The sequence below is a fragment of the Myxocyprinus asiaticus genome, chromosome 11, assembly GCF_019703515.2.
Source record: "Myxocyprinus asiaticus isolate MX2 ecotype Aquarium Trade chromosome 11, UBuf_Myxa_2, whole genome shotgun sequence".
In the NCBI taxonomy this organism is placed as follows: Eukaryota; Metazoa; Chordata; class Actinopteri; order Cypriniformes; family Catostomidae; genus Myxocyprinus; species Myxocyprinus asiaticus.
Genome location: NC_059354.1, coordinates 13,127,470 through 13,141,267, shown reverse-complemented (window position 1 = coordinate 13,141,267; position 13,798 = coordinate 13,127,470). Strand labels below are relative to the sequence as shown.

The window sequence follows — 13,798 nt, the reverse complement described above, 5'->3', positions numbered from 1 at the left end:
TGGAGATAATTGGCCCCGGGGCCTTTGCAAGTCATAATCCGTCCCTGTAGTTGTTGGACCCAAGTATAAGCATCTCTGTATCATGTAGTGGCAAGTTTACAAGGACAAATATATTTTGGAGTGCAAGGGATGATTTTGAGTGATACAGATTTTCTCATAGTTGTTTTCTAATATCATACTTTACACAAAAAAAAAAAAGTGACTTTTTGGGACACTTCCGCTGCATGAAACGTGAATCAAATTCCCAGGTCTAAGATTGAATCCCTGTTGTAAATATAAATTAATAAGGCAAGAGATTTAATATTAAGCAAATGTAGGGCAGTGTGCCATTATTGTATCTTTTAAGCAATATCAGGACCGGAAGCAAGACTTTAATCATGGGTTCAAAGGTTCAGATGTTAGCATGTTACATTAACCATACCGACAAGGCGATTTTTCAAAACTTTAAATTAATCAGACTTTCTGAATGAACAACTACGTGTGCCCCATTGAAATGCCAACAAAAGAATATTAAGATTACACAATTCAATAGAGATTAAATACAAAACCTGTTGGAAGTTGTGCGAAACAAAAAAGTTTAGTTAAGAATAAAGAAGAAATCTTAATGAGATTTTAATTAATTGTTCTCTTTGACAGCAGGACTTTCTTTAAGCGGACATTGCCATAGTGTGCAACACCTCAACAGAGGTGACCTGATGCATGGAAATCTAAATGGGAATTCAACCATCCCATCAGAGATTGGGAATGAAAGCATTGGGCATCATGGTTACTTTGACAATGGCCTGCACTTTGGGCATCATAACAGCTTTGGAGATACAGCTGAGAATATGGAGGATGCCAGCAGTCAGATAGAGCACCGCAAGTCAGTTAGTGCTGAGGAGCAGTATGACCACATCACCTTTAACACCATGCACCTCTTTCATGGGTGTTAGGATGTCCCGTCCAAAGTCACATGCCTTCATAAGTTAATGCCCTTAAAAAGAGACACTGTATTACATTTTCCTTTTTTATTATTATTAGTTTCATTTTGTAAGTAAAATTAGATCCTATTAAAAATCTTTTTCTCTCTCTCTCTCTCTAATTGGGGCCATTTAAATTGAGATGGCATTTGTCAAGATGTTTCTGTTGAGAAGCCCAGAGGCTGTTCATTTTTATGTATTCTTTTTAAGGATGTTGCCTGTATTAAGGGTGCCTACATATAAAATTTAATTGTTTATTGTCATCTCATATGTTGTAATTGGAATTATGTATGAATAAAATGGTTGAATAATTGAAAAAAATCATCTGTTTTCTAACTCAAACAACCCCAATTCTAACCTATATTTTAATTTTAAATGTAAAGGTTTAAGCTTAGAAGTTTCCTCAGCTCATGTGGTGCTGAAAAACCTGAGGCAAGAAAAAGCTAAGGTTTGTTGACCTCAGGCTACATGTTTGGTTGTATTTGATCTTCCACATCTCTCAAGCTGACCGAAACTATGCTCCTAATGGAAATAGCTTATAAAAAATAAATGCAGACTAAACTGGAATAGGCCATGCTTAAAAATGTATCACTGTTGAATTCATGAAAAAATAAAAAATAAATAAAATAGTGCCGGTGCTAGAGGCACTCTGATTTGAGGCACAGCTACCCCGCATGCCTCTACTGACATGAGTGAATACCGCAAACCTGGCATCACCATGTCTGGTTTGTGTACAGCACATATGTCAATCACATGGAAGCGTGTGAGTGAGCTTCTCACTTTTAACCCACATTTGGGGTAAATGGCCCTCAGGGGGTTATAGTGATATTGGATAGACATAGGGACAATATAGTTATAGGGCAACATTTGCCAACTAATGCAAATAATTTTGAGACAGCAAGATGCTTTTTGATAAACAAATTAAGATAATGCTTAATCAAAATATCTGCTTCAGAAAAGGGTGAACCATTTTCTGTTCATTTCAATCATATTTGACATTTCATAACATCTCAAGAATTCTATAAACAAATAAATCTCTGTGAACCCACTTTGAACATTTTTCATAAATGTGTTTAATGGGGGGCTTTAGCCCCTGCAACAGGGGGGCTTTTACCCCAGATACTATCATTTCACTTATTGGACATTGTGGCAGACAAGCTTCTCGTTCATCAGGAAAGCAGGAAGCAGGAACCGGATTAACAATCAAAAAGACTTTAATTCAACATAAAACACTGAACTGAAAAGTAACAAAAGCGCACACACAAAACACTGCTGCGTGCGTCTCTCTCTCTCTGTGGCATCCCTGGCTCCTCCTTTTATCTCTCTCCCGCTGATTGGGCAACTCAGTGCCAGGCGTGAATCCTTTAGCTACATAAATTTGTAACATTTTACAAATAATTAAATATTTGATCAAATTACCTAAAAATCTAACTTTAGACATTGCACTTAATGATCTCATGGATCAGGAAAATCTTTTAATGTATTCAGTGACAAATAGGTGTTTAGGCTGGGGCCTGGGTAGCTCAGCGAGTACTGATGCTGACTACCACCCCTGGAGTCGCAAGTTCAAATCCAGGGTGTGCTGAGTGACTCCAGCCAGGTCTCCTAAGCAACCAAATTGGCCCAGTTGCTAGGGAGGGTAGAGTCACATGGGGTAACCTCCTCGTGCTCATGATTAGTGGTTCTCGCTCTCAGTGAGTCGCGTCGTAAGTTGTGCGTGGATTGCGGAGAGTAGCATAAGCCTCCAGATGCTGTGAGTCTCCACGGTGTCATGCACAACGAGCCACATGATAAGATGCACGGATTGACAGTCTCAGAAGTGGAGGCAACTGAGACTGAGCCACCCGGATTGAGGTGAGTAACCGCGCCACCACGAGGACCTACTAAGTAGTGGGAATTGGGCATTCCAAATTGGGAGAAAATGGGATAAAATTTTAAAATAAATAAATAAAAATAGGTGTTTAGAAAAATGTGGTAGTTTTTGTTGCTGTTTAGTGTTTTGGGGAAAAATAAAACCAAAAGTGCCTTTCACACCAGGGGGCCTTTGCCCCATTGTACTCTATATTACAAATGAGTGTAACAACCATCCAAGGATAGTGTTACAACAGTACCTGGCATGAGGACAGTTGTAACAAATGTGCTTCTTTTTGTCTGACACAAATTGTGAAAAAATAAAAATAAAAAATAAAAATAACATGTAGCCTTGTTTTTGACATTTATTCTGTTGTTAGATAAAGACATTTCGTGAGTAAAAAAAATCGCATTTTTGTTCTGGTCAGTAGTACAGCCTTGTATACAACTGTACTCAGTCTACCCTACAAAAATGGTATTGGAAACCAACACAAAACCACTGCTAGAGAAAACAAGCCTTTGTGAAATCAGACTTTTGACTCAAAACATTAGGCTATAGTTACTGAGATATACCCCCGTGTGGCAACTTCCTTGTGACATCTAGGCCAGGTCTACTATATGTTTTCCTTTTCATTTTTTTCTTCTTTTTTTTTTTTTTTTTTTTTTGTAGACTGCTTTAGGTTTCTCCAAGTAGCTGGTGGGCAGTGGTTGTGTTTTCTCTCATGGTCGCATGAGGGTTGCAGACATCTTGTGATCTGTCCAAATTGTAAATAAAATAAAAATGTCCTCAGCAAGTTTTTAATCTTAAAAACAGGTTTACAGGTATAAAACACATGGGATGTAACTGCGCAGCCATTGCACAATTATATTATAATTCTAGAGTGACACTTTACCCCATACTTGTACATTTATAGCCTGTATTGAAGTGAGTCCACTTTAAATCATTAAATTAAGTCATTCTTAGTCCAGTATAAAGAAGCTCTTAGTATGCATACATATAATTAAACAAGAAATTGAATAAATGCACACAACTGTTTTTTGTTTTTTTTACTGAAAAACTTCCTGGAGGCGCACTTCCCGCCTGTGACCGCTAGGCGGACGCTGACCTCATTCCTCACACGGAAACGTCACAGAGACTGTTCCTCCTACTGAGACCGTACCAATCGTTGTGAAACAGGGTGGACTGTGCGCACATTTTGTGTTTAGAGTAAAACATTTAAGCGAAAACATCCCCAAAATTCACATGTTTCCCTTTAAACCCACAAGTACTTATATTTTATGGTAGAAATATCAAACATCGCTTTTAAACAAAACATAAAAATGTATGATATACGTTTTTATGGCGCGGCGCCCCCCCCCCGCCCCGAGGACAGCGTGGTATAATCTTGTTTCATGAAAAGACGTCTTGTACTCAAGAAGGGAACGGAATCCTCAGTGTAGTGACATATACGGTTTCTTTTTCTGGATTTTGCTATTAGAGCACTGAAAATAATAGCGAACACATTGTTTTAGCGTAGTTAAAGATGTCTACTCCGGCTAGAAGGCGACTCATGCGAGATTTTAAGCGGTGAGTGACTGAAATGATGGATGTGTTTGTTTTGGTGGAATAGCTGGTTAGCTTCATAGCACTCTGTCCGGACACTCAGTTATAAACATCATACCGGCGATTAAAAGACACTATTTAACGTCTGGTCTGTACTCTAAACAGCGAGTCAGTGGGGTATATCATATTGCCTGTTTACATGGTGGAGGTTCATAAAACTATATTTATCTTGGCTTCATAGCTAGCTGGCTGGTATTCAAAGCCGGTTAGGAAAGAACTTCAAGCCTGACGTGTCTGAATGGATTCGTATTTTGGGACTCAGAGTGAAAGAAATGTAAACATTTGCCCACATAAAAATATGTATTTGTTTCTAATGTTGATTCTTGAGCAGTGAGAAGCCTCACTTACAGTCATGTAATATTCTAGCTCTTTTCTGATGAGATGATTGACACATTGTATGAGTGATAATAATCGCTAATTTGTCTACGGTGGTGTTGGTCCCACAGGCTCCAGGAGGATCCCCCCGCCGGTGTTAGTGGAGCTCCATCGGAAAACAACATAATGGTCTGGAATGCAGTTATATTCGGGTAAGAAGAGAGAGGCCAGTGCCAACAAGCTCACCGTCATGAGAAACCTGGAAAAATCAAAAGTTTTGGAAATTAGTGAAATCTTAAAGTTGTGGAGCTTTCCATAGTGAACATGGGTGATTGTCACGAAACCTGTCAAGAAAATGTCCTGGTCCTATTTGACTCCAAAATAAATAAAATAAATAAAAATCAAAAGAAACAACTTAAAGTATGTTTTGTATATAGAACATTAGATGTTTAGTACCATTAAGATTTTTTTCATAATTTTGCCATTTTCACAGATTATTAAAAATTAAAATAATATTTTAAAATTATACGATTCAAATATATTGTAAAATGAAAATTATAATAAAAAATAATAATTGTACCAATTGTATTTTTTATTTAATGTAATACAGTAAATAAAAAAGGCTGTTACAGTAATGAGAATATTTATTGAAAGAAGTGGCAGTAGTAGAAGTAAAACATCTGGATGTGTTACGGTAATGAAAATTAGTGGGTACAATGTGCTTAAAGGGATAGTTCACCCAAAAATTTATTTTACTTACCCTCCTGGCATTCCAGATGTGTATAACTTTCTTCTGCTGGACACAAATCATGATCTTTAGAAGAATATTTCAGCTCTGTAGGTACATCCAATGCAAGTGAATGGTGACCAAAATTATGAAGCTCAAAAATCCATATAAAGGGAGCATAAAAGTAATCCATATGACTCCAGTGGTTAAATCCATGTCTTCAGACATGATATGATAGGTGTGGGTGAAAAACAGATAAATATTTAAGTCATTTAAAAAACACAAATTTTTTTATCATAAATTCTCCTCCCTGCCCTGTAGGGGGCGATATGCACGAAGAATGTTAAGCACCAAAAACAGAAGAAGGTGAAAGTTAAAGTGGAGATTGAGAAGGGAGGAGAATTTATAATAAGGACTTAAAAATATAAAAAGGACTTAAGTATTGATCTGTTTCTCACCTATCATATCCCTTCATTCGAGTTGTCTGGAGTACTTTCATGTTGCACTTATGTGGAAATCATGCAAAATACAAATGCATCATTTATTGATTTGGGGTTAAATATGACATGGACATTTTATTGACAGACTTTGAGAATCACCCATACAGTTATTTTTTCTAGTTTTTAGTCTTGCTCTAAAATATCTAATAAGCTAGGTATTTATCTATGTGTGTGTGTGTGTGTGGGGAAAAAAAAAAAAATCATATCATTCTGCCTGTTGAGGGTCTTTAGTTCCAAAGGTGGCATACAAATGAAAATCTGCAACAGCAATCACGATTATGAAATTATTTTTTAAGAAATCCTAATCTAGTAATCATAAACAACAGGAAGGGTCATGGAATTCAGTGGTCAGAAAGTATGGGAACCCTGATTTAACCTCAAAGCATTCACAGACAATGACTGCAAGTAGCCTTTGCCATTGAGGCTTTGAACTCTTTCGAAACTCTAATGCAGCCTATGTGTATTACATTATTGTAAGGGTTTTATACCTGAGTGACTAAGGCTACTTATAGTCATGTTGGCCTGTAAAGACCTAGTAATAGTAAACATGGTCTCAGCCTGAACTTCAAATGATTGAAATGTTGCCCATGCTTGTTGTTTGATATGGTGGTCAGCATGCTGTACTTGGTGCCACACTTCAATAAGGCAGGTTGTTTAAATGTCAGTTTCCAACTCCTGCCTTTGACCTGAATAATGTTTTCTATGTTTTTACATGCAGTCCAGAGGGAACACCTTTTGAAGATGGTAAGTGTCTTGCTTAACAGACCTAGACACGTGCAAGCATGTTCAAATACTTGTGTGAAGAAAATATTTAGGAAATAAATTAAATGAAATCAAGGATAAAGTGTTGTTTGTGCTCTGCACCCAAGGTACATTCAAGCTAACAGTTGAGTTCACAGAAGAATATCCAAACAAGCCCCCCACTGTGCGGTTTGTCTCAAAGATGTTTCATCCAAATGGTGAGTGACACTTTGTGTTTGTGTGTGAGATTAAAACTTTGCCAGTGATTTGCTTTCTGCTCCTAACAAGACTATAGTATTCTCAGCTGTCTTTAAAGCATTTCCTGGAATAAACACATTACTGTTTTTGCGAATTTCCGAATAGCATCAGCGAGGATGCTATTGTCATTATATGTGTGTAAGGCATATAAGAAATATGATAGGGATATGAATGCTCATTTGTCACTATATCTTTTTGTTAAGCTCTATAAGCATGATTGTTCATTTTTGTTTTGTTTTTCAATATTTTTTTTTAATAAATAATTTTACAAGTTATAAATTAATTCAGTTATTAAAAATAATTTCTTTTTAACAAATGTTCTGTTGCTTTGAGTTTTGTCTTGCTGTCTTTCTCAGTGTATGCTGATGGCAGTATCTGCTTAGACATTCTCCAGAATCGGTGGAGTCCAACTTATGATGTTTCTTCCATTCTCACATCAATCCAGGTGTCAACGTTTAGTCCTTTTTCATTTAGAAAAGACAGCCTATGGATAGTATTAAATCTGAGTGTGAAACCTTCAAGATCATAATATACCTGTTTAAAGCTCAGATTTTCACCTTCATGATTTATTTAGTTGTAAATGCTGTATGTGGCTTTCAGCAGTGGAAATAAGGCAATGTCTCACTCTTTTTGGTAAAGTTGGTATGTGATATTCTTGTTTTGCTTTTATTTGTAACTTAACTCCCTTGTTGACTCTATTGAATACTGAAGTTTGATTTACCTTTCCTTACAGTCCCTTCTAGATGAGCCAAATCCCAACAGCCCAGCAAACAGCCAGGCAGCACAGCTGTATCAAGAAAACAAACGAGAATATGAGAAACGGGTGTCAGCAATTGTAGAGCAGAGCTGGAGGGACAGTTGACTACATTCACAAACATTTTCTCACTGAAACTGTTTTTCTTTTGTTTGGCTCTGTTGTTGTAGGATAGTTTTCCAGATCTCCATTTTAAGTTTTTATGCACTTTACTCAAGCAAGATTGTTTTTCTCTCTCTCTCTCTCTCTCTCTCTTTGCCTGGAGTGCTTCTCAACCCACTGATTTTGGAAAAGAGGAAAATATCCCTTGTACTTGTATTCTATAATGCTTGACTAATTTTGCATCTGGCATGAACATGCAGTAATTGTTTTTGAAAACTGCATTAATATCTCATAAACATTATGGATCTAATCTGGATACAAAACTCACTAAGAGACTTCAAATCAAAATCATAGTTGTGTTATTTTAAAGAAAATGTACCCAGTGCTTCATTGACAATTATAATATTTTGGTTTCACTCAAAGGCAGTTAAAAGTGCCCTTTTAAGTTCTTGAATTTCAGCTTTTTGGAGTTGCATTCATTACAGTGGTTTAGTTACAACTCTCCTTGATTCTGTTGGAGGAGAAATGGCATTCTACCACATGAGTGGTAAGCAGCTATTGTACTGCAAATAAGATGGTTGTAGACCAACAAGATGGGATAAAGTATCAAGTTATGTTGAAAGAAAATGGCAATATTTAAAGGAGTATACAATATATTTACTGGTAAAAAAAAATAAAAAAATAAGAATGATTAGCTGGAACTACTCAAAAGTACAGAAATATCCTCCAGAGATATAAATAACTGCAGTTACTCAACATGCATCTTTTCATGGCTTACATCACAGTGCTAAATAAAATGTCTTCAGGTGTTTTTTCAAGTCCATATCTTTGCAAAATATGCCCTATTAAACGCATGAAGGCCTGAGTGTGTGCTTGCATCTACTAATCCCTTGTACATACAAAACACATCTGAATTTTGTGTACAGATTTTGCACTGGTTGGCAATTTCATTTTCCAGCACTTGTAAATACTTAAATAAAAGGTGAAACTACATGTGTGAGTATTACTATCTCTCTTGTTATTAATGCACAAACACCAGTATTTTTTCCCTTTTAAAGGGATAATTCACCCAGAAATTAAAATTCTCAGATAATTTACTCACCCTCATGCCATCCCACATTTGTATGACTTCCTTCTGCAGAACACTAAGAGTTTAAGAAGAATATTTCAGCTCTATATGTAAGTGAATGGGTGCCAAAATATTGTTGTTCCAAGAAGCACAAAGTCAGCATAAAAGTAATCCATATAACTCCAGTATTTTTATCAATTTCTTCAAAAGTGACATGATAGGTGGGGGTGAGAAACAGATCAATATTTAAGTCCTTTTTTGCTAGAAATTATTTTCCCTGCATAACGGGGCAATATGCGTGAACAATGTGAATCACCAAAAACACAAGAAGAAAGTTAAAGTGGAGATTGACTTAATAGGGAGGAGAATTTATAGTAAAAAATAATTAAAATATTGATCTGTTTCTCACCAGCACTTATATCACTTCTGAAGATGTTAGTTTAACCGCTAGTCTTGTGGATTACATTTATGCTTATTTGTGTGATTTTTGGAGCTTTAAAATTTTGGTTGCGTTGTATGGACCAAAAGAGCTGAGAAATACTTCTAAAAAAATCTCCATTTGAGTTCAGCAGATAAAAGAAAGTCATGCACATCTGGGATGGCGTAAGGGTGAGAAAATTGAGAATTTTCATTTTTGGGTGAACTATTCCTTTCAGTGATGCCATACAAAAAATTGTCCCTGCCACCTGACAGATGTTACTGAAATAGGTGCCCTGATATGTCACACCTCTCAATGACAGAACCGGACACTTTTTTTTTTTCTTTTTTTTTGCCTTACAAAGAATGCTGTCTGCTTTTGTGTTCATATTTGCTGGCATTTCTTTGGAGAGCAGAGTTTTGGGGAAAAGGTGTGTGGTTGATGGGACGGGGATGGTCTAAATTAATCAATCCTAAACTTAGTGATCTGGTTATCCAAATGATTAAAATAATAGACTATTCTCAAATTTAATACACTTAGTATGTGGCACGAATCACATAATTTTATTTCAGAAACAGTTACAGACAACAGCAGCAGGTGGATCACATGACACATAAGAGCTAATGACAATGTGCCAAATAAAACTGCACCCCAAGACAAATCTCTTGCCGTTTCCTGTTCCATGATGAAGAGAATAAGCTATGAAACACTGCATTAAGCAGATTTTATTTTTACATGCACATATGTACAACAATTCACAACATAAATACAAAATTGATCATTAAAACAATATGCATTATGTAAAAATACATTACACAGCTTGAGGCTGGATGAACAGAATACTTCCAAAGTATACAACATTGATAACTAGGTAGCTGAAGACTCTATTTAAGGATATAAAAAGCAATGGCCAGCCTAAATCCACATGAACACCTCTATGCTTGGCCTCTAAAAACACTATCTTCTCTTGCCTGAGACTGTATATGGAATATTAAACAGCAACCAAGTAAACTAGCTAAACACTACCTGTTGTACGCCCGCTCTTTTTTAGCCCTCTCTAAAGATTTGTCCATTGTCTTCTCATTGTCCCCTCTGCAGTTTGGACAGTACCATTTCCCTTTAGGCTTATGGTGCAGGCCAACACAAGAGAAGTGAAACCATTCGATCGTGCATTCATCATTATCACAACCTATCATCTCTCCAAAAGACACTTGCTCACACAGGCAGTATGTGGGTTCATTTGGATCAATGGGCAGGTCGGTCGGTGATGGCTCTCTATCTTGCTTGCTTTTTGACCTCTTCTTCTTCTTTGATGATGTGGAAGATGTCTTGGCCTTTTTCTCTTTAGGTGTGGCTGTACCAACCTCCTCGCTGTTCTCCACACCATAATTGTTGTTTTCACGGTTCTCCGAGCCATTTTTTTGCCGCCGTGACCGCTTTCCACCAGACTTGTCGACAGAGCCCAGAGTCTCATCTTGTCTCCTTTCCACACAGGGCTTACTCACTGAGAGCAGGGAAGTGGACAGTGGTGTCACAGGTGCTGTTGTTACGGCACTGGGGGCACTGCCCACTGACACAGTGCTCTCCGGTGAGTCCTGGCAAGCCTGGAATAGCTCGCTTTGCCACTCAAGCTGCCGACTGCGATTCTCCACCAGTTCAACCATCTGGCCCGCGATCTGGATCTTCTCATCTTCAAGTTCTTCAGTGCGGATCAAAGACCGTTGAATACAGTGAAGTAGGCGCCTCTTCTGCGCAGGATCTGATTCATATCTGTGTTTTTCATACGCCTCATCCAGTTCTGTGAGGATCTCTGCAAATTAAATAAACCTTAATGAATCTAGTACAAATACAATCACATATGCACTATTTTCAAATAATTATGACTAGGACACCAGGAACAGTATCTGTATCTAAATAAATGCAATTATTTTTTTTACATAATTTTAACCTAACCTCCACTAAAACAGTCGGTAACCATGACAACCAAGGTTTTGTCTGAAGCGATTGGCACACTCGCTCAACCCACGACGAGTGTTGGAAATCTATACGATTCGTCATCAAGGTCCAAAACAGCTGTGATTTCTAATAACCATAAGTTGCATAACATTATTTGAAAAGTGCATTACTTATTTGTTGACAAAAACAGGAAGTTTAGCTTCGATCTAGAGGGTGCCCGATCCCCGAGCGCACTGTACACTCCATCCAAACTGGAAATGCGCTGATTTCATTGGAACAGCTGCTAAATTAGTTTATAAATGAGAAATAATGTTATTCTACAAACATTATAAACTTTAAAGCGTTAATCTCTCAATCCCTCGAGCAGGGAAAACTTGCAAGCTGCACGTGCTAACCAGTTAGCCGCTAGCTAGTGTGTTATCCAACACTCACTGTTGAAATAATGCAGAGTATTTTCGCGCACTTTTGAAATATAAAGGTGTCGGTCACACGTCACCTTGATATTTGGTGTCTATCTCCCTCATGAGCGACACACATCGCTGCAAGTCCAGCGGCAAAGACTCGACAAGCTCCAGATACTCCTCAACATAATTCACCACAACATGAGACGACTCGCCGTTTGAAGAAGGGTTCAGCATCTCTTTACCTACATTTAAGAGACTGATAGACCAGAATAAATACGTGTTTTTATCAATAATAATTATTATTATTTACAAATTTACGTTGTTGCGGAAAAGTTACTCAAGGCAATGCTGGAGTGAGTTGTGCAGGGTTAGCTCATGAGTATTAATTACCTTATGCTGACGTTGCTAAACCTAATTAATATTAATGAGCCAAGGGTTCATTGTCGCGCAATCTCCGGATGTTGTTGCACTTAGTGGACGCTAGAGAGCAGCAAGTTTCCGAGGAGTGATGGTGAAGATGTAGGGCAGATGCAGAATCGGTGCTGTCCATCACTAAAACAAGGCGTTTTGCTAAAATTTTACAAAACTCATGTGCAAGTAAATGCATTTTCTAACAGTAACTTGGAATACCTACATTAATAATAGTATCAACATTTTTAAACAAGCTTGGTAACTAGCTGATTAGGTCACTGCTATTTTGTTTTGGCTAGTGAAAATACTGAGTGGCATGTGACCTTGGAACACTACTAGCTACATTGGCCAGTGAGCTAAAATGTTAATTTCAAATGATAGAGGCCTCAAACTCATTTTCAGCAAGAGAATCCTATAAAAGTGAAGCCCTTGGATTTTGCGATTGTGATTTTGACAGCCAACCAAGCTTTATTTTAACCGTAACTTTTTGTGGATTGTTGGGACAGTTAACTACAGGTTTGGTTTACTGTTCGCACCGGTCTTTTACCGGTGGTGACGTTGACAAAATATTGGCCTATAAACCCCCAAAAGTCTCATCCTAGCCTTGGTGCAAACAACACAGCAATTGTAGAATGACCCATGACAGTAAATATACATGTCTCAGTTTAGATAGGATTAGAGTCAATCTCTGGGTTTAAGGTGGAAATACTCAAAAAGACTAATTGTCTTTACTAATGTCCAAAATATTTTTGCTAGTAGAGTATGCAACCCAGTTATACTAACCTTATATCTTCATGCAAAATGATGTGCCTAAATCCTCCATGAATCTGATTTCTCTGATCCCAGAAGATGCAATCCCGTATTGGATACAAAACACCCAGCCAGTTTGCAAAGAATTTTAGCATTTACAAAGCCTCTGAAACTGAAAATAAGGTACTGAAATCTAGTTTTTACAGACTTGGCTGCATAATTTTAAAACATTAATATTGTTTGTTAGTTACATTGTGAAACTTACATCTGCTGAGTGGGCCACCTGACAGCAAAATCTTACCTTGGTTTGTGTACACTACAGATGGTTGGAGACCTGCACACGGGAAGTCAGTTCGCCACCTGGTTGTTTTGAATGTTTTGTGGGTATTTTAGGTGAAGATGCTAACACCAGGATTACCCTGCAGGTGTCACTTTTGTTACAGCAATGGAGTCTCTACATATACTCAGCTCTGTTGTTTCTGGACACACCATGTAGACTGTGTATCATTCATTTCAAAATTGATTCTGTCCCATTTAGAAATATAAAGTAGGCAAAATTGAGAACATTCCAAGCGATACTGAATTTTTTTGAAGAATCTTAATTACTGTTTCTTATTAGATATGTATTATTAGTAAAGAAGATGTCAAATGGGCGTAATGTTATAATTTGCAAATGAGAGGGGAAAATGAGTGTAAAGTTCTCTGGAGGCCAGCGGAACAGTCTCTAGTCTTACGCACTCTGACCAGACTGGTGTCATAAAACATCACCTCTTACGCATTTCAGTGTCAATAGAGAATTCATAGTTTGGCCAAAATTAGGATACTTTCCACATTAACTTAATGTGTAGAATCGAGGTGTAGCCTCTAAATAAGTGTGGCATTGCTTAATTCTCTTAAGTTAGCAATAACAACCATGTAAACACCAAAATATATAGACATTCTTTTGAAACCAAACTCTGGCTTTTCCCTTGCTCAGTTGA

General features: G+C 37.4%; 2 protein-coding genes across 3 annotated transcripts; one reads left to right on the top strand and one right to left on the bottom strand.

The window, feature by feature from the left end:
- Nucleotides 1-4,198: 4,198 nt before the first annotated feature.
- Nucleotides 4,199-8,803, top strand: LOC127448205 (ubiquitin-conjugating enzyme E2 A-like). Its single transcript, XM_051710565.1, has 6 exons — nucleotides 4,199-4,377; nucleotides 4,860-4,940; nucleotides 6,674-6,699; nucleotides 6,825-6,914; nucleotides 7,311-7,399; nucleotides 7,688-8,803. The coding sequence occupies exons 1-6, from the start codon at nucleotides 4,334-4,336 to the stop codon at nucleotides 7,814-7,816; spliced, it is 459 nt and encodes a 152-aa protein (XP_051566525.1). The 5' UTR covers nucleotides 4,199-4,333; the 3' UTR covers nucleotides 7,817-8,803.
- A 1,043-nt stretch (nucleotides 8,804-9,846) lies between these two features.
- On the bottom strand, nucleotides 9,847-12,039 carry ing1 (inhibitor of growth family, member 1). Of its 2 annotated transcripts, none has more exons than XM_051710556.1 (3): nucleotides 11,995-12,039; nucleotides 11,750-11,913; nucleotides 9,847-11,107 (listed from the first exon to the last, which is right to left on the bottom strand). In XM_051710556.1, exons 2-3 carry the CDS (start codon nucleotides 11,889-11,891, stop codon nucleotides 10,320-10,322), a joined length of 930 nt encoding a protein of 309 aa, XP_051566516.1. In that variant the 5' UTR covers nucleotides 11,892-11,913; nucleotides 11,995-12,039; the 3' UTR covers nucleotides 9,847-10,319. The 2 variants fall into 2 exon arrangements, with proteins under 2 accessions (XP_051566516.1, XP_051566517.1); XM_051710557.1 differs by lacking the exon at nucleotides 11,995-12,039 and adding an exon at nucleotides 11,251-11,379 and having other exon boundaries at nucleotides 11,750-11,871.
- Nucleotides 12,040-13,798: the final 1,759 nt, after the last annotated feature.